General features: G+C 39.3%; 1 protein-coding gene across 1 annotated transcript in view; it reads right to left on the bottom strand.

The window, feature by feature from the left end:
- Positions 1–365: 365 nt before the first annotated feature.
- The window catches only part of CDHR2 (cadherin related family member 2), a gene marked incomplete at its 5' end in the record, with an annotated part of 44,369 nt that continues 19,673 nt past the window's right edge, over positions 366–25,061 (bottom strand). The window contains 21 exons of the mRNA XM_081319041.1: positions 366–611; positions 2,613–2,676; positions 2,966–3,046; positions 4,248–4,361; positions 4,609–4,787; positions 7,684–7,786; positions 8,978–9,129; positions 9,269–9,318; positions 9,740–9,811; positions 10,450–11,064; positions 12,132–12,201; positions 12,444–12,683; positions 15,385–15,628; positions 15,747–15,808; positions 16,374–16,541; positions 17,308–17,463; positions 18,940–19,170; positions 19,339–19,445; positions 20,092–20,167; positions 21,960–22,103; positions 23,932–24,057. Coding sequence (XP_081175167.1) covers positions 453–611; positions 2,613–2,676; positions 2,966–3,046; positions 4,248–4,361; positions 4,609–4,787; positions 7,684–7,786; positions 8,978–9,129; positions 9,269–9,318; positions 9,740–9,811; positions 10,450–11,064; positions 12,132–12,201; positions 12,444–12,683; positions 15,385–15,628; positions 15,747–15,808; positions 16,374–16,541; positions 17,308–17,463; positions 18,940–19,170; positions 19,339–19,445; positions 20,092–20,167; positions 21,960–22,103; positions 23,932–24,057 — 3,213 coding nt within the window. The 3' untranslated portion in view covers positions 366–452. The remainder of the gene's footprint in view (positions 612–2,612; positions 2,677–2,965; positions 3,047–4,247; positions 4,362–4,608; positions 4,788–7,683; positions 7,787–8,977; positions 9,130–9,268; positions 9,319–9,739; positions 9,812–10,449; positions 11,065–12,131; positions 12,202–12,443; positions 12,684–15,384; positions 15,629–15,746; positions 15,809–16,373; positions 16,542–17,307; positions 17,464–18,939; positions 19,171–19,338; positions 19,446–20,091; positions 20,168–21,959; positions 22,104–23,931; positions 24,058–25,061) is intronic.

Raw genomic sequence — 25,061 nt, 5'->3', positions numbered from 1 at the left:
TCATTCTGTCACATCCCATTAAACCACGATCAGAACTCTTAGTGACCAGCTTCTAGTCCAATATTTTCAATCACATCGTTACCACTATCTTCAGACTAAACTGTTCTTCTCTGTCTTGTCTCCATTGAAGCATTTTGTTTTATTGAATACCCTAACAATTTTGTGCAGTAGCCACATATATGTATCTTTCAGTTGGATTCCTAAGCCCCCAGGATGCTGGACCTAGTGGCCCAAGAAGCTTCTTCCAGCTCTCCAGTTCCATGATCTTGTTGAGTCTGATCTTTGCTTCTAGTTTAGAGCAGATGTACAGTTTACGGTACAGAACTTGAGTTAATTCAGGCCACAGAGAAGCCAATATTCCAATGTTTTACAATTTATTTCATTAGTATTTCAGCATCTTCAGGTCACAGCTGCTATACATTTGGGACATTGCCAGAAGGAAATGGGCACAGTCATATTTCTGTAGTATCCAAGGAAGAGTTTCCAAAGTCTAGAGATACATTCTTGGAGTTCCCTTGCTGCAGTGGGTTGTTCTTCCTATGACTGTCTAAAGCAGCTTTCAAGGGCTCTTCCATATTGTTTATTTCCCACTGAGCATCTGCTTTGTCCAGCTGGAAATAGTAAAATATTTAAAAATTATTGTTTCTGTGGATTACAAGTGATGGATAACAACAGTTTTGGATCACCACACAATATAGACACCCTATCCCAGGCTTTATTAGTCTTTGAGATCTGGATATTTAAAAAAATAGCCACTTTCTACATTTTTCTTCTATCCACCAGCTCACATCCTTATATACTGTATAATAAGAAGAAGAAGAAGTTGGAAGGGACCTTGGAGGTCATCTAGTCCAACCCCTTGCTCAGGCAGGAAACCCTATACCATTTCAGACAAATGGCTGGCCAGTCTCTTCTTAAAAACTTCCAGTGTTGGAGCATTCACCACTTCTGGAGGCAGGTTGTTCCACTGGTTAGTTGTTCTAACTATCAGAAAGTTTCTCCTTAGTTCTAGGTTGCTTCTCTCCTTGACTAGTTTCCATCCATTGCTTCTTGTCCTGCTTTCAGGTGCTTTGGAGAATAGCTTGACTCCCTCTTCTTTGTGGCAGCCCCTGAGATATTGGAACACTGCTATCATGTCCCCCTCTTCCTTCTCTTCATTAAACTAAACATACCCAATTCCAGCAACCATTCCCTATATGTTTTAGCCTCCAGTCCCCCAATCATCTTTTCTGACAGCAAATCGATAGCAGAAAGATGGGAATATGCAATTGTTGAAGTTGCTGCTTCTGTTGTATCATAAACAGAAGAGCCTTGGTGGAGCAGTGGGCTAATGCCTCCTTAAGTAACACCAGCTGCCTGCAATTAGTGCAGGTTCGAGTCCCACCAGGCTCAAGGTTGACTCAGCCTTCCATCCTTCCAAGGTAGGTAAAATGAGGACCCAGATTGTTGGGGGCAATTAAGCTGACTTTGTAATAATGCCGCTTGGGGTGTGTGTGAAAGCCCTAACAAGCAGGCATATACATAGAATGAAGGCTACTGCTAAGCTTGTAAGCCGCCCTGAGTCTTCAGAGAAGGGCGGGATATAAATGTAATAAAAAAAATAAAACTGCTATCTCCAACATGGTACTCTCCAAATGAACTGAGAGTGCATCTCCCAGAATCCCTAGCCTTTGTCTACAATAGTGACAAATTCTGGAATTTGTATTCCCAGCCCACCTGTAGGATCCCAACTTGGAGAAGATTGTTAAGTATGTGAAAAGCATTTTCTTTGGGTGGGGGTTGATCCAGAACACGAGGCTTTTAGAGCACAGCACAGCAGAGATGAATGTGTGTCTTTCCACACTATTTCCAAATACACACTTGGCCATCTGGTATCCTTGTAAACAGCCAAGCACAGTGTAGATATGGCTGTGATTGTGTGAGCGTAGGGCAGAATTATTTATCATGCCATTCCTTGTATAGACTGGAAAGGCCTAACAACAGAAGTGATATAAAAATTGAGCAGCACAAGCCCAAACTCTTCATGAAGATCAGATTATCAGTAAGAGGTGAACCAGAGAGATGGGCGTACAGATAGCTGCATCCTTATGAATAATTTCATCTCCATGAAGAGATTGGGATAACCCACAAGTCTTGTTCCTCTGATGCTGGCTTTGTAAGTTACAGAAATTCAAAAGTTGTGATTTGTATACTATTGTTTATATGTTATGAACCAAACTACTCAGTAACTTAACCACAAAGTGTGAATCCAGCTTATTTAGCAGTCCTTAAGGTTTTGTCTAACAGGGCAGAGATTCTGCCCAAAACAGAAAAAGCCTTTGTAAATAAAGGACAGGACAGCAGATATTTTCCGTTTATCATTGTATGTGTTAATCACAAATCAAGCAGAAGGTGAAAGTAAGGCTTGACTTGCCACCCAGGAATGTAACGATAATGTAACTCAGTTTCAATACTTTCCATATACAAAAATCTCTATTACTTTAAAAAAAAATCCCTTATAAATGAAAGAGCTTAACTTAGTAAAGCAAGTAATATATTTACTTCGAACAAAAGATACCCTACCCAAAAATATTTATCATGCAAAAAATGTGCAATAGTGAGAGGGGTCTTACTTTCAGTTTAGCAGGAAATGAGTCATGTGAAGCATCAACCATATCTTCATCCAGAGAATTCAGGCTGTAATACAAAAAGCAGTTTGATTGGCCTAGGAACTATTTATCATCTTAGCTGCAAGTCTCCATAACCCCATTATTGCCTCCACCCATTCTGGAGACCCATTTGGTTTCTAATTTTTAGCACATATGGAAAATTCGACACCTCAATGCCAAAAGTAATGTGGGGGGAGGGTCAAAGAGATTTTAGGAACTGCACAAGATAAGGCTTTGAGTAAGTAAAGCAATCACTTCAGCATTAATCAGTATTTGCATAGATGGTGATTAATTAAAGATTAAGTTCATCATACTACCTGGCCACTTCAGAACTGGCATTTTCCTCAAAGCCAAGGTTCACAGAAGGATCCAAGGAGAAACCAAGGACAGGATTAGCCCTGCAGCAGAATGTTTTACACAGAAATGTCTTATGTATCAGAAATGTAACCAACCCTATGCCAAGCAGAGAATGCCATAATACATCATTTGGCAGCAAACATGCCCTACAGCTGCTCTTGTGTATGCCACAAGCTATACACCATCCGTTCAAACAGCCAAGGTGACATGCAAAGGGACTGACTAAAAATTTAATTTTCCACAATGTGGATTACCTTCCAACCAAGCAATAAGCAACTGCTACCCTAATTTTGCCCTCCTAAAATCAGTTTGAAGCCTGAAAGGGAGAGATTTCATATTTTCCAAAGACTGATAAGATGGTCTTCCATTTTTCTTGGCACTTCTGTATTGTTTCAACAGTAAAAAGGTAAAGGTTCCCCCGCACATGCGTGCTAGTCGTTTCCAACTCTAGGGGGCGGTGCTCATCTCCATTTCAAAGCCGAAGAGCCAGCGCTTGTCCAAGGACATCTCCGTGGTCATGTGGCTGGCATGACTAGATGCCAAAGGCACACGGAACGCTGTTACCTTCCCACCATAGTGGTCCCTATTTTTCTACTTGCATTTTTACGTGCTTTTGAACTGCTAGGTTGACAGAAACTGGGACGAGTAACAGGCGCTCACTCTGTTACGCGGCACTCAGGATTCGACCCGCCAAACTGCCGACCTTCTGATCGACAAGCTCAGCGTCCTAACCCACTGAGCCACCGCGTCCGTTTCAACAGTGCAACCCTGCTATAATTTCCAAGGTCTCCAATTGTAACCACATTCAGCTTTTTGATCATTTGAAGGTGCTATATATTTTTAACCTATTCAAATTCGGCATAGGATCTGACCAACAGATGAAGTTTTATAGTTGAAAATTAGCAATGTAAAGGATTAGATGGCTTTCAGGAGGTAGGAACTTAAACTTCTTACTTGCATTTCATCTACAGTATCTACATCAATCGATCCTCTCTCTCTTCCCCCCCCCCCCCACATCTAATTGATATGGCCACCTCTGTCAATGACTGTGTAGCAAACCAAAATTAAATAGAATAAAATCAATCACAAACCCTATAAAAACTGAAAATGCAGACAACCAAGCAAGCACAACCCAATCTCTAACACAACCAAGAAGCACATCCCTCCACAATTTAGGACTTCTGTCACAAGCTGTACCTGCTTCTCTCTTAATGCAACAAACCACTCCTTATGCCCACGTACCCTTCTGTATTGTATTTATTGGTCCCAGGGATGGCAGTTCCTTGCTGCACTCCATTTGCTGAGAAATGTGAAGCCACCTTCAAGGCTTTGAGTGCCTTCAATTTCCTTGTATAACTGCAAAAAGAAAGAAAGTTTGCACCAATCTGACAAGTGGGTTGACGGGAAAGCTTAATAGTAGAAGAATAGACCATCTGAGGAAGGTTTCTGCGCTGGCTTTTAAATATGTGGAGCCAATCTAGTATGGCAAAAGGGCTTAGAGCTTGCAACCAGGGGGAAAATCCTGGGTGCAATGAATTCATTCAGATTCTGATTAGGAATGGAAGAAAAACATTGGAAAATTGAGCTGATGGGGAAGGTGTACCTTTTCCTCATGCCAATTACTGTCCCAGTCAGGAGGAGGAGGAGGACGAAGACAGCTGCTGCCAACCCTATAATAATACCAAACAACTCCATCCCTTTCTCAGGTTCTTTCACATCCCCAGGACCCTGGAAACATACAAATGGGTTATAATAGCACACTCTGTATAGAGTCCATTCTAGCTTTCCCCATCCTCATGCTCCCCATATCAAATTGCAACTCACTGTCTACACTCAGCAGAATCATATTGGTTGGGCATTATAGAAACTGTAGTCTAAACATTAGGAAAATGCTAATTGGGGGGGGGGAGAGAACCAATCTGTACTACACAGGCTAACGCTGAAGGCTATGCTGGGAAGTTATTGGGGGGAATCACAGAAAAGGGCTTCTTCCATACTGTTGTCAAGAAAGTTGCACCCATGCGCCCAAGGAGCCATTAGGTGCCCAGTTTGATTGAGAAGGACTTTTTATAGACAAAACTTTCCCATTCTAGTTGCCCTCCAAAGCTTTTGGATTACAATTCCATCATTGCTACCCAGTGAACTAATAACAAGGGAATGCAAAAATTGTAACCTGAAGTACCATATGTCCCATTGCTGGATGCCTATTTCTCCCGATGAAACTTTGCCTTCACCTATATGGCTTCTCTCTTAGCTGTTTTGCTCATTTCTGCCACAAAAGTTTTGTCCTCCCTAATCATACATCTTCCCTTGGATGTTCCCATGTTAATATTTTTTTTTTACAAGACTCCCATTCCTGCCTTTCTTTTTTGTTTTCAAATTCAACTCATCTGAATTTAGAAGCATTAGAAGGATAAGAATTCTCACAATGACTAACAAGCCATGTTTGATAAGTTGTTCCAGCTCTTCAGGGTTTCTTCGAATGAGCCTGGAGAAAACATATTTTGAGGTTGATTAGGAAGTGTTTTCCAAGAGCTGTTTAGTGTTTGCAACTACAATAGAATTAAGCATGAGTTCTATTAAAAAGAGGGACGCGGTGGCTCAGTGGGTTAGGACGCTGAGCTTGTCGATCGGAAGGTCAGCAGTTTGGCGGGTCGAATCCCGAGTGCCGCGTAACAGAGTGAGCGCCTGTTACTCGTCCCAGCTTCTGCCAACCTAGCAGTTCGAAAGCACGTAAAAATGCAAGTAGAAAAATAGGGACCACTCCGGTGGGAAGGTAACAGCGTTCTGTGCGCCTTTGGCGTCTAGTCATGCCGGCCACATGACCACGGAGACGTCCTCGGACAAGCGCTGGCTCTTCGGCTTTGAAACGGAGATGAGCACCGGCCCCTAGAGTCGGAAACGACTAGCACGCATGTGCGGGGGAACCTTTACCTTTACCTTTACCTCTATTAAAAAAATGAATGAAAAGTCTATTTCCAACTTCTCAGTGCGCCTTTGAAGATTCTCCTGTTTTTGTTTTATACTATTATGCTAAACTATCCACTAGCAATTGCTTCCTCAATCTCAGCCTTCCTCTGCATTATTTTTCCTCTGTTCTCCATCAGATTTTCCTATTAGGTCTATACACACTGATATATTTAGATGTTTTGCCCAGGCTGAAATTACATGGGGACAGGGAGAGAAGCACTAGGTCTAAAATATGGTTTAAAACAAACGTGTCAAACTTGCGACGTCACATGATGTCGCGCGACGTATTGGAACTTTTACCTCATTGCCGGCAATGGGGTGGGCGTGGTTTTGTCGTGACACATCTGGGCCACGGGCTGGCAGTTTGACATCCCTGGTTTAGAAGCTGTGGGATGATTCTTAGCTTAAATTATTGGGTATGAGAGTGAGGGACAAGGTTTGGTTCATTTAAAGGTCCCTACTTTTTCTTTTTAATTTGACCACTTCGTTTTCCATTGTTGTCAAACTAACAGCTGAATGGGCCAGCCTTCCAAATGGGATTTTTATTTACTCTGTTCCTTCCCCATTTGCTGAGAGCAATGTGACACTTACATGAGAACGTGATCACCAGTCAGAGCTGTGCCATTCTTGTAAACAAAATAGGCATCCATCGCAGTATCCTCCAGAGCCCTACAGAAGGTAAAAGAACACGTAAGATGGATGGACTGAAGGGTCAGTACCAGCATGACCTTGATAGAACTGTTACCAATCAAAGAGCTATCTCAAAGGAATGGCTCTTTCGCCATTTTTTCCAAAAAAAAAAGGCAACATAAGAAATCAGTGTTATAAAGCAGCCATAAAAAGTAACTACACTGCTCACTCATATGCTAACTTCATGTTGAAATCTCAAAACTCTCCTTCCATTTTCATATGTTCTACCAACACCATAACATTCCACCGAGTATGCCTATGCTGGTTGTTGTAGCAAAATATACCTTCAATATTTCAACATGCCTCTCCTCTTTCCTCACCAGCCATTTCATATGCTTTTTAACCTCAGTTATTTCCTCACTACTATTGCTTCCCTCTGTTCAAATTACCTGTTAGATTTGGAGGCTGAGGAATCATCTGTATAGATTGCTGCTATGTAGACTGTTGATCCAGTTGCTTTGCTCAGAATTCTGGAAGCAACATAAAAAAGGCACATGTATCATCAGGGTTCCATGATAAATACCCATACCATTGTACTGCAGGAAACCCAGTTAATGTTCACAAACTGTAAATTGTGGTGCATTCAGTAAACCAGAGCTAAGCAAATCTGGTGTAGCATGATATGTGAATTTAGCATTTGTTTTAAGAATGACTTTGCCAAAGCTAAATGGCATCTCTTCACTTATGGAGTCAATGCTTACATGAGTGCACGTACACATCCACACACCAGACTGCTTTCTTTGTACTTTATTTGTAAACTGACATTGTATTTTGCCTTCTTCTGCATAACAAGATGGACAGAAGCACCATACTTAGTGATAGGTGAAAAGGTGTCATACCTCTTGATTTCACTTGAATTACTCTGCACTTCCTTTAAAGAGATACCAAATTTCAGCTTTATACGGTAACTCCGATCCACACTGAAGATCTGGAGAAGAAGAGAAATGATTGTTCTCTGAGATCAGACATTATGAAAATTCTATTGATGGAGGTTTGTCGGGAGGGACAACAAACTTACATCCAATGATGTAAAATTGCTTAGGGCTTGAGTTCCATTGTCTTTGGCTTCCACTTTCACCTGATATCGACCTTTCAACGCACTATTAAGGTTGCTTGCTATTCTGTAGGAATAAAAGTTGTTGCAGCATCAGAGATGTGTGTTCATGATCAAACTCTGCACTACTGTGAAGTAGACTTGCCCAATCCCACCTCCATCTTGAAATATTTCTGCATTGGTAGCTTTCATGCTTCTATTTCAACTTTCAGGGTAGTCCATCAGAAAACCAAATAAAGCATTTGCTAAATTGTAATCTTTATTGTAGAGTCAGAAAAAGTTGGATGTTGCCCAAGACCACATCATAATAGTATCCTGTTGTTAACATTTCAATAATTTAGAAAATAGTTTTTCAGAAAACGATAAGAGTAAAATTAGATTTCATAAAATGCTTTCCAGTGGGTTATGAGAACCCAGCTGATGGTGATCTATGTTGTATGAGCTACATTATACTATTAAACCATAATCTGGCTTATTATTTGGGGAAAAGCATTCCATTTGAACATGGTGATTGCAATTTTCTAATCTGGGTTTAGTGTGTTATGCTAACTATATCCAGATGGTCACTCAGCATGCATGACAGCCTCTCCTAATCATCTCCCCTCAGGAGCTGTAATCCAACTACATCTGGAGAGCACCAAATTGAAGTTGTTCTAGGAAACCCAGGATCTGCAACCCCATTGAAAACATTGAACCTTAAATAGCTAAGTGATTATCTAAAGTTCTACTCCTATTTAGCTGCTTCTAAATGTGCTAGAAAGCAAAGCTCTCCTTCTCCATACCCAATAAAGATTTAATTTAATTTAATTTAATTTAATAATATTTCTATACCGCCCTTCTCCCGAAGGACTCAGGGCGGTGAACAGGGCAAGAATAAAAATACAGATTACAAAAGTTAAAACAAGATTAAATAAATGCCCACATACTAAAATACATCTTTAAAACCTAATAAAATAACAATAACAAACCCCAGTGAGCCCTATATATATGTTCAAAGTATGTGTGTGGAAATAAAGCATTGGAGCAATATATTGGTGCAAAAGCCACCTTTCCCCCCATATCTCCTTGTCTTGCAATGTCCCTTGGTTAAACAGGTCTATTGAACATATCTATCCAAATAGCCTCAAGGGCTTGTTGATCAATACAAGGTGGTCACGAATGGGGTTGTTAAGTATGCGTGCCTTGCATTCACTTAATGTGACCACAACCATAAGGTAGCATTTTTAAAGCTTTCAGCAAAGGAAACTCCATCACTTACTGGATGCTTCCAACAGAGATGCCCTTCTCTATTGTTTTTGCCACTTTGAAAACTTCAGAAAACTTCTGTTCATTTCCATTGTCCTGGATGAAAACTACCTCAGTGATGCTAAATGTGATCACACCATTTTCATCTGAATCGGCATCCTTGGCCTGGAAAAGGGAAAAAAAATATTGATGGACTTTGAAATATTATCGGACCCTGTCACAAAGTTTGTGAGCATCCCGTTTAGTTTCTAAAAAAAAATCCAGCAAATCTGTGCAGCTAAATGGGTATTCTGTATAATCTTACCTTGACCACAGCCACAGGCAGTTCCATTGGAGAGATTTCTGGGATTATTACTGCAATGAAATACCAGATACAGATCAGTAAGTGGGTCTTGCTCTGCTGTAAGGCTCACTACCAAATCACATTATAATGGAGCTTTCGTCGTCTGCTCCCAAGCACATGCTCTACCCCAAACCCATTAAATGGCTGTCAGTATGGCATTCCTCTGCCCTAGCTAGAAAGCTGAATGTTCCCCTTCTGGCTGGCTAACATAAAGAGGAATGCACACATGACAGGAAGTGATGTGATGAAAGAAGCTTTGTGAGAACTGCAATCAGCTAGAAATGGATGCCCCTGCAACTAAGACAAGAACAAATTTCTGTTTGAACAGGCTGAAGGGAATCCTTAAAGCAGTCTGACACACTGCCACCTATATATATCAGGGGGCCAGTGAGGCATACCATGGTTGCAACTGTCTTACAACTCTGTTCTTACCAAAGGTGTCATCAACAGGAAGAAACTGGGGAGCGTTGTCATTTGCATCACCAATTAAGATTACCAGAGTCTCTGCAAAAAAGCCACAAATAGACAGGCTGTAGTCATTGATGAAAACAGCTCTGCATGTCTTCCTAGAACCTGCACACTGTAGCCATAACCCTGTTCAAGTAGATCTAGTTACATTTCCCATGAATAGCAGGTGTTGCTTTCTCGTTTATATAAAAGATCCCAGCGTCAGTGCTGATATTCCTCCAGCTATGAAGTTGTTCAGAGCAGATAATCTGTGGTTATACTTTTTTGCAGTTACCTTTCGAAGACACAGAAAAGACCAATACACAAATACACTGAGATAGAGAAACAAGCCTGTGATACGTTTTTCACTTGCTCCCTTTCTCCTCTGGCAGGGAGTCGAGCAATGGCCGAATCTTCCCTCCATTCAATAATACCAGCCTTCTGCAACATGCAGATGTGCCAGGCTACAACTCTCATTATCCCAACGTAACATGGTTAGTACATATGGAGGCCAGCAGGTGAAGGTTATGAAGATATTGATGAAGACAGCTTGAGTGAACATAGTTATAAATATATAAATTATTCCTTTGGAATTCAAAAAAAAATCTAGTAGAAAGGAAAAGTAAGACAGAGGAAGGGTATACATTGCACAGGATAGAAAAAGTGTGAAAGCAAGTGTCATGCAGGTATCTTACCATTTCTACTGTAGGGGTTTCCTACTGCAGTGAACTCATCCTTAACACGCAGTGTGATTTCCACTTGGGTGCACAGTTCATAGTCAATATCTGAACTATTCACAAAAAGTGATCCATTGGCTACCAGGTGGAACCAGTGCTGACATATATTGCCTGCACTGCCTGCACTGTTGAAACATGCAATAGCCAACTCCTGGAATACTAATGAGTGGTTGGTGTCCTTATCAGTAGCCTCCAGCACAGCTACTAACTTATGTAGTTTCTCATTCTCTGTAACACGAATGTTTTCTAGTGGAGACGGTACAATGGTTGGGGACTCATCATTGACATCTAGCACATACACCCTCACCATGGCAATGGCAACTTCCACTGTTTCCCCAAAGTCTGAATTTTCAGCCCGTAGAATCAGATTGAAGAGCTTCTCCTGCATTTGGTCATAGTCGAGAGCAACGTCTGGGTCTAGATACAATGTGCCCTCATACCAGCCAGATCCCCTGGTGTTGGAGCGAATCAGAAAGTTGTTTGAGCCTATGCTGCTATTAATGTAGAATGAAATACGGTTGTGAATTTCTGTTTGATCAGCATCTCTGGCTTCCACAACTCCCACAAGGGCACCTGAGATATAATTCGAATATTAAAATTAGAATAATTGCAGAGTTCAACATATACCATCCTTCTCCACCCAGATTGTAATAGTAGAGGTCTACAGTTACGTTGTGAATGGCAATGCCCCAGTCAAGCAAATGCTATCCTCTACCTCCACTTTCATGAATTACTTAGCATTCCTACTATTGGTTCTCAAGAATCCTTTCATGCTTTATGTTGGTGATTTAAACTGCCTCTTAGATTGGCCTTGAAGATGCCAATTATAATCTTATAAAACATAAATGACTTGGTTCGCACAGGTTGCCAAATCCCTGTGTTTTGCTTAACCCTTGACTTGGTTCACAAAGCACACCTAGCCTCTTTGGCCATAATTGAGAAAAGTGACAACAATCTTGTCTGCCATTTGTCTGTCTGTCAACACATGAAAATTGTAATGTAGACCCCTTAGTAGCAAATCAAAGCTGAAAAGTAAAGAAAAAGCTAAAGACGACTACTCAGACCCAGTCATATATATGATGGGGTGTCATTTGCCCGCTTTGCAGCCCTATGTTAAATGCATTAATAGGAACAATTATTAATCATTTTTATCCCTTAAGATCTGCGCAGAATACCATATATTAAAACTTTGGGTAAACTTTACAAGAATATCATCTGACTCTCTCTAGAACTTCCTCTTCAAGAAAAGATAAGAGGTAAGATTAGTTTATAAGTGCCTGGGAGATTTTCCTCTCCTCAAACTATCACGATAATGCAATCAATGAATGCTGATCCTTAGACTTATATATTGCCTGCTCCTATAATAGTTATCTATGAACCAGAGCATGAAAATGCTGTGGCACCATGTCCAACTTCCGGCCTTGATATAGACATCTGAGTAGTGATTTTGGGAAAAGAATGCTTGACTAGAATGCTTTCATGTGATCCAGTAGAGCTTTGTAGGTGGTTTGTTTAGCTTCTCACTTTGGATTTTTTTAGAACTCAGTAGTTATGGTTTTTGCTTCAGGTTACCCTCCGAGATATTTTATAATTTCTAGTTTCATTTCCAGTCTGTGCCAAAGAGATTCAATAAATCATACCTCGCAAGCCTTCAGAAACAGAGAACTCATAATTTGAACTGTTGAAGCTGGGCGCATTGTCATTTTTGTCCTAAGAAGAGAAGTATTTATGTTGTTATGCCATATAAAATGGTAGATAGGGTGTTAAATTTGAAACCCCATTACCAAAATTATGCATCTGCAAAATAAAAGCAAATTTAATTTCTGGAGTATTTTACACATGCCTCCTTCTCCACTAAGCATCTTATCTAAATAAAATTTAGGTAAGAACTTTACATTACCACCTCTTTATCCATCTTAGCCCAAACTCCCGGCGATGAACAGTGGGATTACCTCCACAGTGAGGGTGACATTGACAGTGGTGTTCAACTGAGGGATCCCCAAGTCTTGTACAAGTATTGTCACCACTATCTTCCCTTTGAGCTCCACAGGAATAGCTTCTCGGTCCAAGGGTCCTTTGCTGACTAGCTCTCCAGAATCTGGATTAATAGTGAAGTTGTTGCTGAAGTTGCCAGGCATAATTTCAAAATGTAAGCGGCTATTATTGGTTTCTAGGTTATCCTGATCAGTGGCCTGGGAAGAGAATTTTAAAAAAAATACTTACTTCTTACTCTTCCTTGTTCCAGTCAATATTATGAGTAAGATTAAACTTCTTCAACTGGATAATATATTGATGAAGATTCTCAGTCATCCAAGTAGATATTATTGTCCTTAAACAGAGCCTTGGTGGAGCAGTGGGCTAATGCCTCCTTAAGTAACACCAGCTGCCTGCCATTAGTGCAGGTTCGCATCCCACCAGGCTCAAGGTTGACTCAGCCTTCCATCCTTCCAAGGTAGGTAAAATGAGGACCCAGATTGTTGGGGGCAATAAGCTGACTTTGTAATAATGCCGCTTGGGGGATGTGTGAAAGCCCTAATAAGCAGGCATATACATAGAATGAAGGCTACTGCTAAGCTTGTAAGCCGCCCTGAGTCTTCGGAGAAGGGCGGGATATAAATGGAATTAAAATAAAATAAAATAAATAAATAAACTTCTCAGTCTAAACTGTAACCTTGTGGTCTCTCTGAGAGAGACCATCTAACTGCTAATCAGGTCTGATTCTGCTTAACATTTTGTTACATCAATCAAGATCACTTATACCTGCTATAATAATTTCAGGAACCAAAATGGAAATAGCTGGTACTTTGACTCCTTTTACTAGAACTCATGACTTACTACTTCATAGACTTCACAGAATACTAGACTGGAGATCCAGGCCTTGAAGAGATCAAAACCTAATACACATAGCATACTAAGGCATGATGCAAATTGTTTTTGGCTTGGTGTGTTGTGAGAACCAAGCCAATTATAGCTTATATAATAAGCTGTAGTAAATAAGCCATGTCTTAACATGATGTGTGACTCCCCAACTCAGGATGTTCTTTAACAACCACATTATTTATTTAGAACTAGCAATAACAACCACAAAAAATAAAATATTTCCCAAGTCAATGTAATGCATGGATACCAACGCTATTTTATCCAAAACTGCCTGTTCATTATGGCACAACCACTGTGGCACAACCAGCAGAGATTATGAAAAGCAAAGTACCATCTTACATCAAAGACATCTCAGCTATAACCAATAGACTATTACAACTACCCAGCTTGTTGTAGTACACAAAGCAGCTAAAGCTCTCCAAAACATCTTAACTAAATCAAAACATCCAGAAGCCCAAAAACAAATGCCAAGAGTTATCTACAATGTACAATGCAAGGATCGTTAACAGTCACTGTGTAAGATGGGCAGGCAGAAGACTAGCAGAGTGCATCCATGAGCACTAACTAGTAGTCAGAAGACACAATGACAATTCCTTAATTTCACATGACAGACTCAACCACAGTTTTAACTTGGGAACTGTAAACATCTTAGGCCAACCCATATCCAAAACCATTAGGGAATTCCTGGAAGCTTGCATTCAGGAAAATCAGCCATCAATAGATACATAAAGATAAACCATATTTACATAGCATGCAAAAGAGACAATAAAAAACGAAAGAAAGGAACAAAAAGAACAAAACACACTCTCTCCAACCAACACATAGATAAGCAAAGAACAATACCAGAGAAACAAACAAGCAGAAAACAATATCTAATTAAGGAACTGGAATACCTAATCCACCAAATCTGGCAGAGGAAGATACTGTATGTAAACCAGGGGCAAAATCCACACTGATTTGCACTGATGATGCTACCTAGCTGAGTGATGAAATGTCTGCAAGTGTTAGGTCCACCATCGCCAGTGTGCCTCGCTGGGGCCCTGGCATTAGGGCAGAAGGGAGGAAGGAGGATGAGGGTTTATTGGGTGCTATTGCTGTAACTTCAAACATGGGAAATAGGGAGGGGGGAGTGACAACAGAATAAGACCAGATCACCACTAAATTGACTTGTATCAGGATCTTCAAGGCCATTTATCCTGAGAATGGAATGTTACCAGTTCAACACCTTAGAGTTTCTCAAAACATCTTACTGGCATTGCATTGGCTGGCCAAGGGACTGGTCATGGGGTGAGGGAATGGGAAATGAAAAGAATGGCTTTGTATTTTGTGCAGGAACACTAGATTCCACCTGACTTTACTGCAACCAGGTTCTTTCAGTAAAAGTTTCTCTGCTCCAACCAAATGGCGTCACGAGTCTTACTTTTCTGAGAGAGTAGACTGGGGCAGGTCTGACAGCAAGCAAACGACCATGCTGAGAGAGCACCAAGGATTCTACAAGTCAGTCTGTATCTTAAATAAGTGGACATCCCACAACTGTCTTTAAACCTATGCATATAAATGGTTTGTGCGCTATGGGTTCTCGTTTGCATGTAAATAATTCCTATTTCTTTTAAGTCCAATGTTTAAATGACTTATAGTTGTGGCATTCTGAATTTCCTGTCTATATCTAGATTGATTGAAAATGCCATCTTTAAAAAACAAACCACTTAGAATATCACATTCCAATTCTCCATGGCCATCATATGGCTGTATGTAAAGGTAATATTGTATATTAGAATAAATTAGAAAGTCTTAGGGCCCTAACTTAATTTTGGAGTAGGACTGGAAAGAAACAGGACAGTCACAATTTGGTGAAGTAATCTCAGCTTCAAAGGTAAACTTCCGACTTTATAATCTATAATTAAATTATTACTTCTTCTAAGAAGCAAATTATTGCTTTTTGTTTGAAAATGCCTATTAGTGTAATTTGGGAAATGTTCCAGTAAACAAAGGAAGCTGGCATTTTAGTTTTACCTGGATCCAGATAGGCTCAATGCTGTTGCCCTCAATGACCATGAAGTTGTAGGAACCTATCACAACCGGAGGATTATTGTTGATGTCAATCACTGTGATCTCCAATTGGGTAGAACCAATCAGCCCACCACCATCCATTGCCTGCAAAGTGGCATAATAGACATGGCGGATTCCCCAAACTATTTTATTGCCATTGGCCACAAATATTGTACCATTCATTTCATTCACCGTGAAATTTGATTGGCTGCAAAACAGTTAAACAAGCATATTTTTAGTTGTGTGATCACACTCACTTAGCAAGAAAATGTTGACACATTCTCTTTCTGTTTCTCTCTGCTAATTACTGTACTGTATATACTTACATGCTCTTAGGCAGTAATTGGTAAGTGATCTCTCCAAAGTTTCCACTGTCTGGATCAGTGGCCTGCAAAAAAAACAAATAGAAGAAACCATCTGTTTATCATAATTTCTTCAGGACTTGAAGTCTGCAGCTCAGGAAGGAAAGAATTAGGATATAAGTAGGTTTCCTTTGCACTAATAAATACTGTGATTGGTCTGAATAGATTAAAAGCAGACTTTAAGGCCAAATCAGTTGTTGGTAGATTTATAGAAGAAAAATTAAAATAAATCTATGTGGAGGGTAGAAAGCCAGTTTAGTGTAGGGGTTGGCATCATGAGGCTGTGAGTTCTAGTCTTGTTTTAGGCCACAGACCAGCTTAGTGACCTTGGGCTAGTCACTTTCTCTCAGCCCTAGGAAGGAGGCAATGGCAAACCACTTCTGAAAAACCTTGCCAAGAAAACTCCAGGGAGTTTTCCAGAGAATTGGACATGATTAAATGGAAGGTTAAAAAAAATATGCAGGTTGTGGGGAAACAAGGAGCATAATATCCTACGGGTGCAAAACAGCCATGAAGTCATAGAGATAATAGGCCTTTCTATTTCCATCATCTTTAACACCAGGAACCCAAAAAGACGTAGAAGTTTCTTACTGTGATATTAGAAGCTATAATGAAACCAGGTGGGCTCTCTTCCAATACGGAAAGCTTGTAGTCAGTCTGTCTGAATTCAGGCCTGTGGTCATTGATGTCAAGAAGATGGATGGTCACTGTGGCAAAAGAGCAGCAATCCACTGTCCTTCTAGTATCATTTGCTACAATCTGTTAGCATACAAAAGGATCAAATTACTAAACTTATCTCATGTATAAGAGTCGCTGTATCAATCTGATGGGTGGCATAAAAAGAAAGAAAGAATGAACGAATGGATAAATACTCATAATTTCCTTCAGGATAAATCTTACTGTCTCAGGTAGAAACAGACAGGGCCATCAGAATTCATGCACATTGTTTAGCCCGTTAGCCCTCTGAGATAAGCAAGATCAAGAAACAGGAGAGATGCTGTGTAACTGGATAGGAATAGAAGAATCTAGAAGCCAATCAGTTTCTCTCTGCTCAGTCGTATACCAAACAGAATCAAAGCAGAATTGTTTTGAGTTTCTTTCTTGTGCCTTCTTCTTTCTCAGGACTAAAGTCTCTGCTAAATGGCTCATCATTCCTTCCCATGCCCGAATTCAGATCTACATTGATTATTGTAAGCTGCCTAGAGCAGCCAAAGGCAAGATAGGCAGCAAATAAATTTAATAACAAATAATTTCTTGACATTTGTGAAGAAGAGACGGCCATATCCTTGGCAGCAGCTAGATGGGGATACCTTGGCTGCACAATTCACAGTAGAACCAGTTTCCACATAGTCTGAGATCTGCAGAGTATACTGTAGATGCAAATATACCAAGTGTTCCCCACTTAGATCGCCTACAGTAAAGCTATCTAAGGGGGAATTCAGTGCTCAGAGGGAAGAATGTTAAAAAGTTGATTTTGGATACAATTCAGTCAAAGGATCTTTCCCCGCCCTTCTCTTTTTCTCACCTCCACAGTCATAGTAGTGATAGTTTCATAATCCACAAGGCTTGAATTTCTCACTAGCACTTGAACAGTGCCTTCGTTTACAATCTGCCCAGGTGAGACTGAGAATGCCAGTGCATCAGGACCTCTCAGGAATAGCTGGAAAGTACCATTTTGACCCTGTTCAAGAGTAAAAAAACACAGGACATTCTGAAAGAACTGTATCAACCAGGAGAATCCATTAGTACCAGCCAGGAGAGTGACAGCCGATTGGGATTTTTGGCAATAGAAAATAGCAGATAGCAGTGTAGTGGTTTTCTTTTCTTCTATTTGCCTGCATTCACTCCTGAATTTTTCTGGAGCTGCAAAATTTCAGCTGCAAAAACAAGATTTTTGTAACCATCTCCTAGAAAAGCAAAAGGCTAACCATCTTGGATTGACACTGACATACTTCTCAGTGTTAAATTAAAGCACGTTAAAATATTTTATCAAATGAGACAAAGTAATCAGTTGAACGTTTAGCTTGTGTTCTGAATGCAAATGACATTCAGTAACTGTATTTAAGACAGGTAAAAGAGAGAAGTTACTGCTGGCAAAAATGATTATTGATTCCCTTACCATTTAACTGGAATGACTTCATTTCAGCTAACACAGACCTAATACAACAGTGAAATCTTTTCAGAACGTCTGTGGGATTAGACTGCTGTGTTGGCAAATTCAATGGAATGATATGAAATATGTTCATAATTCAGAGAAATTAAAGAGATATATGGGTTTCACTGCCTCAAACAGGCACACATACAATTTTCCACTTATAGTAATTTTTCAGATACAAAGTTTTCTTTAAGTCAAACTCAAGTCCTACTGACTTCATAGACATACCTTTATGAAGGCTTTTTGGCAAAGCATGGAAATATTCTGCTATTGCTTTCTTCCGAAGGTTTAATAATTTTTAACTTTCTAATTTAGTCTGCAACACAGTTATTTCATGATGGTCTCCAATCCAAACACTACGCAGACCCAATGCTGCTTAGCCTAATCCTATTATGTGCTAAGTTGGTCGAAATAATTTAAATCTGCCTTTAGTCCAAATTCAAACTCCTACTCTTCAGGGAATGAAACAGCAGGCTAAGTTTACCAGATGGACAATCACATCTTTGAGCTATCTGGTCTGGACTGAGGGGTTTGTTTTTAAATTATGATTTTAATTTTTGCGGCTAGACTAAATTTAATTTAATTTTAATTTTATATTGTATTGTTTTTAAATTTTGCCTTGTAAACCTCCCTGAGTCCTTTGGGAGTAGGGTGGTATATAAACCGAATTAATAAATAAATAAATAAACATCAAGCCTTGTTCTGAACTGATATTTTTTACTCTAGCAGCTTTGTACAAACTACATTAAGATGTCTAATCCAGCCACTGTTATGTAGCAGTTAAAGTGTTAGGCTAGGATTGGAAAGACCCAGGATGTTTCTACAGTCCACCATGAAAAATCACTGAGTGACTAGGGGACAGTTGTCACTGTAAACCCAATCCACTTTGCAGGGGTAGTGTAGTGAGGATAAACTACACTATAGGAATCCTCCATGTAATTCCACCTAGAGCATTTGAAGCAAAGGCAAGATAAAAAGCTAACAAAAGCCTCACACACTCACCTTGTCAGGATCATAGGCTACAATATTGAGGTTGGCCACAGGTGTTCTGGCAGAAGCATGTTCCTCAATCTGACCTGAAAAATTGACCTCTGTAGGGCCTGTGAAGTTGCAGGGAGGATCCGTGCATAAATAAAACTGAGGCTTGTTATCGTTGATATCGGTGATATGGATGGTCACCTGGGTGCTTACTTCTGCCACTTGATGGTAAATGTTCAAGTTCTTTTCTCGAGCCTGTCCATTGAAGCAAGGGAGATCTCTTAGCTTAGTAGATCTACTTAATTTAGTAATTTGATGTTTTAGTATACGAAAATATTTTCATATACCATCAGATCTTTGAAAAAAAGCAGGGGTAGAGGAGAACATAGACCAACCATTTCCCAGGGCTGCTCTGCTACTCACAGCAATCTGAAATTGCACCTCTTCACCTGGTACACCTTCTCGGTCCAGGTTACTATTCACAGTGATGACTCCTGTGGACTGGTTCACTGTAAACAGGCTGCTGGCATCTAGAGAGGGAGATAATCAGAAAACATCTTATCAGCGGTTTTGGAAAAGTTAACCTTTCACTAAGGATGACAATTGTGTTTGGCTTTTAATTTGGATCTCAGGAAAGGGGTGTGCTTTTGTATAAGAACAATTCTCTAACCACTTGGTGTGTTATAGGACCTCAAGCAGTTTCTCTGACATCCTCTTCCTCCAGCTCTTGGGAGAGAGGGGCAAGGAAAAGTTTAAGATTGCAGTCATCCAACATAGTCAAGAATAGACAATGAGACAATTTCTGGAACTGTCCATTGCATGGATAAGCAGTCTAGTGTCCTCCAGGAGTCATGGGAATTTAAGTTCAAGATACACAGAAGGCATGATCTGACTGTAGGAAAATTTATAACCCAAAGGAAGCCAAAAAGACAATTTGGGAAGAATGTGGTAAGAGACAGGCTTTCTGTTGTAATGTGTCAGAAAAGGACTGAACATCAGCTATGATTTCCTAAGTATAAGGGTGTTGCTATGCATTTTGTAGACATAAAGTATCAATATAGTAATTAAAAATTAGAATCATATGCATAATTAACTTCATGATGGTAGACAACAGGAATCATAAATTTGATCTTGTCCGCACACCTTATATCCCTCTTCCCCAGACTCTTTACTCACTGATGATACTGTAAAGGATTGTATCATCCACACCTTTGTCCTTGTCAATGGCCAACACTGTCATTACAGAAGTACCCTAGAAGGAAAAAAAAGCCTAAATAAGATATATTTTGTACCCCCACAGTATGTAGAGAACCTGATTTGCCAATGTGTTCATCAACCCTTGCAGTTGTGCACAATTCTAGCTTTATAAAGAAATAAATAAAAAGATAAACAATATTCCAACAAGGGGATTGTCATGGTTGTTGATTGTCATGACAGTGATAAAGAGATCCACCTTCTAGATAAATCATTGCTGTTCAGGAAAATAATTTCAGGTGTTTAAAAAGGCAATTCTATCTTGATCTCTAGGGGACAAGAAGCTATGGAAAAGCATTCAGAAATCTGCTCTGGCTGCTTTTTAAATCATTTTGTCAGCATGAAATCATCCGTTTACTATGTGGTTTCATTTAGATTCATATTGAGAGCAGATATTGATGATGTTAAAAAATTAAAGATGTCAACAGGTTGGCTGCAGGAGGGGGAATTAGACCAAGCATGTATTCAGTGTGTTCACTTTTGATTATAAAAAATGTTAAAACCAAATGACTGGTAGAAGATGAATACTTTGTTTGGCCAAGTGTGATTAGACACAAGAAATTTGTCTCATGTAACATTTTTTTTCTCAAGGAAAGAACAAAGGCAAAATGAAGATTCACAAATGCAGAACTAGCTTTCACCACCTGTTATAATTATTAATTTCCCTCTGTCTTTTTTTTAAAAGTAAGGTGTTAGAATGATGTGATTCACAATATCCAGTTTTCTTTTTAAAAATCCTCCTCTTCCTCACAGGCTGTTCTGATCAGATGCTATACAATACTGAACTTTTCAGCTGAATATAAAGTGCTATGTGGTGGTCACTGGAAATCAATATACATTGGCCCCTCTGATGATGATCACAATATGCAGAAGACTTGGATATTTGTATATCTTTGTTTGATATGACATGTGCAATTTATCTTGTAGAAAGAAGTTCTGACTATAGTAATCCATGCTTTGATGAGTTATCTGTAAAGGTGGTTATAAACTTCAGCTATTGCACAATGAGGTGTACATTATATCAGACTTGGATTAATGCCACTGGCATTCCAATAGTTTCCATGCTCCAATGAAAACAAACATGGTGTAGGACTAGGATAAATGAGGTAGTAGTGAGCAGCCTTTTAGATATAAGGCAAAAAGGTGTTTTATTGCACATGAGGGCACTCATGTGGCTCTTGTCTGCAACTCCTTAAGGTGCTTACAACTATGTATGAGACTGCTTGGCTGTTTCTCAGGCCTAAATGGAAGGACCACTTTTTGTATCAACCTAAGATTTCTGATTTGGGGGAAGGGAAATCTGCCTACCTCTAGAAATTAAGACAGAATCTTCTCAGTAGCAATTGTGGAGCTACTTACTGAGGAATTTTAGAAGGATATATTTTCAAGTTATGTAGGCTTTCGATATTGTGCCTCTGTTTATATTTTAGATTAAATGCCATCCCCTCATTTTCCTATCCTTAGCCCCCAAATGGATCTAGTAGGAAATTTTAGTAGGAAAAGATTTGAAAACCAAGGTCAGTTTGGTATCAGTAATAAGGTGTTCAATAGGCCAAAGCATGTCTACCACTCATAATCCACCCTGTGGGATTAACTGAGAGAGGATCCATATGATCATATTCTGTTCTTGCTTACTCAACTCAGATTGCAAGGAAGGACATAAATTCACTTTGAGGATACAGAGATAAACCCACATAGGTAAAATACATGTGAAGGGGACAAAAGTGATAATATTTATGTATCTAAGGAAGATGTTGGGTTTTGACATAGACAGGTGAGAAAATTCTTACCCAAGGGCAGTTCTCTGAAACCGAGGCCATGTATGGCTCTCCGAAAAACTGGGGATCCAGATCTGCAACATCAATAACTGCCACAGATAGATAGGCTGTATTATTCTGGTAGATAAAAGAACCATTCCACATTCCTCCATTGTCCTAGAATACAGAGAAGCAACCATAAATAATTTGAATTGACATTTTACCTATCTATGGTAGTACTGTGATGATTCCCTGTGTTATGATGTAGCCGAAAACACACCTAGAGTATCTAGGAGATTGCATTTCCATAAAAAAAATCCTTTGAAAATACCTGAGTTTTTTTTCCTAAATAAATATCCAGATCTCAAGTTCTTCTTTCACAGTGTTAATTCTTCTGAATCATAAATTTAGAACTGAGGGTGATGGAGGCATTTTTAAACAGTTTTTTATTGTCTATCTAAATCACTGATTTTAGAAATTGATCTTACGGTACCATTGTAGAAAAAATAATCTGATAGGTTGGCTTTTGCTAGCTTTATATACTGTAAACATGGAAGAGTTCATCTCAACTCATCTCTTGGAATCATCTAAATCAATAATTGAAAGATATTCTTTCTCAGACCTACTTTGCAAGGCTATTCAGGTATATAACTAAAGGACTGATAATTGATTTTATGTGAAAGCATTTATGTATTTGTCTTCTCTGTTCCTTCCCCTTTTTTCCTCCAAACATTTTTTAAAAAGTATATTTAGACATTTGGCTGCAGTGTTTTAAAAACACAATTTCTCTAAAACCTTTATCCTGTGTAGGATATTACTCCTCTTAAAATGTGTTTAAATTAAAATGCAATATCTGCCAGATAAATAAAGTTTTGCAAATATAATTAGAATCAATTCAATATCTAAAAATGTATTGGTCTAGATTTTTAATCATCATGGTCAATGTAAGATAACAATAATTAGGAATCTAGCTGTCTGAAAGGTGCCTGGGGGGGAGGACCAAAAGAAGAATGGTTTGTGTAGTTTAACAGTTTTTTAAAAAAACAACAACAAAAAACAAAAATGGTAATAATGTCTAAACTGAAGCAGGTACAGTTAGAGGGATAGTTATTTACAATGTAAATCTCATTCTTCTTGGCTCCCTAAACTTTTTCTGAAGTTAGTGGAGACCTTTCAAGATCTCTTTTAGTGTCCTACAGATCTGGAAATCATCAAATGGCCAGCACAGAGCAAATCCAGGGCTAAACCCCTGCCTAAATATTCCATTATTATCCACATCTTTTGTGCTTTTCAAATGGGTGCCACAATATTTTGTGACATAAGGACTATTACAATGGCTGAGGACCATTATTTCTTTCTGATATCATCAATGTCATCCTTGGCTTCCTCAAGATTGATGATTTTAATAACAACCCCTGAACTGCTGCGTTCAGTTATCGATGCTTTGAAGGAGGAAAGAGCCCTTCCCATGCGCTCCAAGTCGGTGAATCTGCTCTGTGATTCTGCGTTCCAGGCACCTGCTTGGCTACTGGTGAGTGGACCATGGTACAGATCCAAAGAAGAGGAGGAAGGGCAGCCTCAGTTACAACAGGGCCTTTCCACCACTGCTTCCTAATTTAAGTTGGTTAATCCAGGAATTGAACTACTGACAGAAGGCTTAACAAAATATACTACATAATCTCATCTAGTTCTTGCCCTACTGTTAGTCATATCTCCATAAATCTGCTCAAGCTGTACAAGGAATAGGGAAATATGGTGGAGTCCCCTAACTAGTTTTCACCAGACAACCCCATGCTACATGTGAAATCTAGGAGTTGCACTCTTAGCACACTCACAGGCTAACTGTTGGGACACCAATATAAATCCTTAAGAACCCAGTTGAAAGCTACTACGCACAGTGCCTTATTCATGGCAATTAAGCACAATTTTTCTTCTCCACAGAAATGAAATTATCGTCCCATTCCCCACCTCTGAATCTCCCTTGCTTATCTTAGCTGAGCCTCACCGTAGCAAAGATCTTGATTCGATAGAAAGTGCTCTTATTGTTGTAACTGAGTGAGCCATTCAACACCACGGTGCCATTTTGCAGAATGATAAAAAGCTGATGATTCTCTGCATTGTTTGGAATGACCTGCAAATGAGTCCCATGGTAGAAACATGAACAGTAATAAAAGCACAAAACTTTGCCTTGAATAAAATAGACATTCCTCAAGGATGACTTTGTGACAAGTCCTGAAGATATTATAAATTAGCTGATGGGGGGAAGAAAGTATATTTATATCACACAGAGTCAACAGGTAGAAAAACCCTCACCAGAGGTCAGATTAATTCTCAGTTTATGTAGCAAGTATATGGAATCTAGTAATGATGCTGACAACATCTCAGAGTCATATAATCACCATTTCCAACTTATCCAGCTGGCTTCCTACAAGCAAAGTCAATGGGGGAAGCTGGATTTATTTATCGACCGTGTGATTCACTTAACAGTTGCGGTGATTGCTTAACTACCATGGCAAAAAAAGGTGAAAAATTAGGTGAGGTTCACTTAACAACTGCCTTACGTCTCGTCCCAATTGTGGTTGTATGGTGAGAAATGAAAATATATACAGATGTTTAAAGGTCATTACTTTTTTAAATTGTAAATTGTAAATGGAATATGTTTTATCAAGATCCTATTTACAATTTTAAAAAGTTACAACCTTTAAACATCTGCATATATTTTCATTTCCAATTAACTTTTGAAATTCTTGAACTGTAACATTTTTTCAATTCCATTTTTCATTAATGCAAATTCCCAGATAAATATTATCCAAAGTTCTCCAATATATTTGTGTAAATTATCCTCCTTGCTGTAAGCACCTTCTACAGTTGTAACTACAATACAGCTTTTGTTTGGAATTCTCAGAAACACACGTTCTATTCAGAAGTATTTCCCAAAAAAGAAATGTGCACTTTTTCTGCAACGTTTTACATTTAGAAAGATGGCTACAGGTGGCTCTATGTATTAAATTAATGCATTAAATGGGGAAATTCACAATCCTAAGAAGCTATTTCTGCACAAGGGCCACTGGGCAGATGTTACTTAGAATATGTTCAAAATGCCAGTCCTAGGACACTCAGCTCTATTTATTTATT

This window comes from Vipera berus (genome assembly GCF_964194415.1).
Source record: "Vipera berus genome assembly, chromosome: 2".
In the NCBI taxonomy this organism is placed as follows: domain Eukaryota; kingdom Metazoa; phylum Chordata; class Lepidosauria; order Squamata; family Viperidae; genus Vipera; species Vipera berus.
The sequence above is the reverse complement of the archived record's forward strand: the minus strand, read 5'-3'. Positions and strand labels throughout refer to the sequence as shown.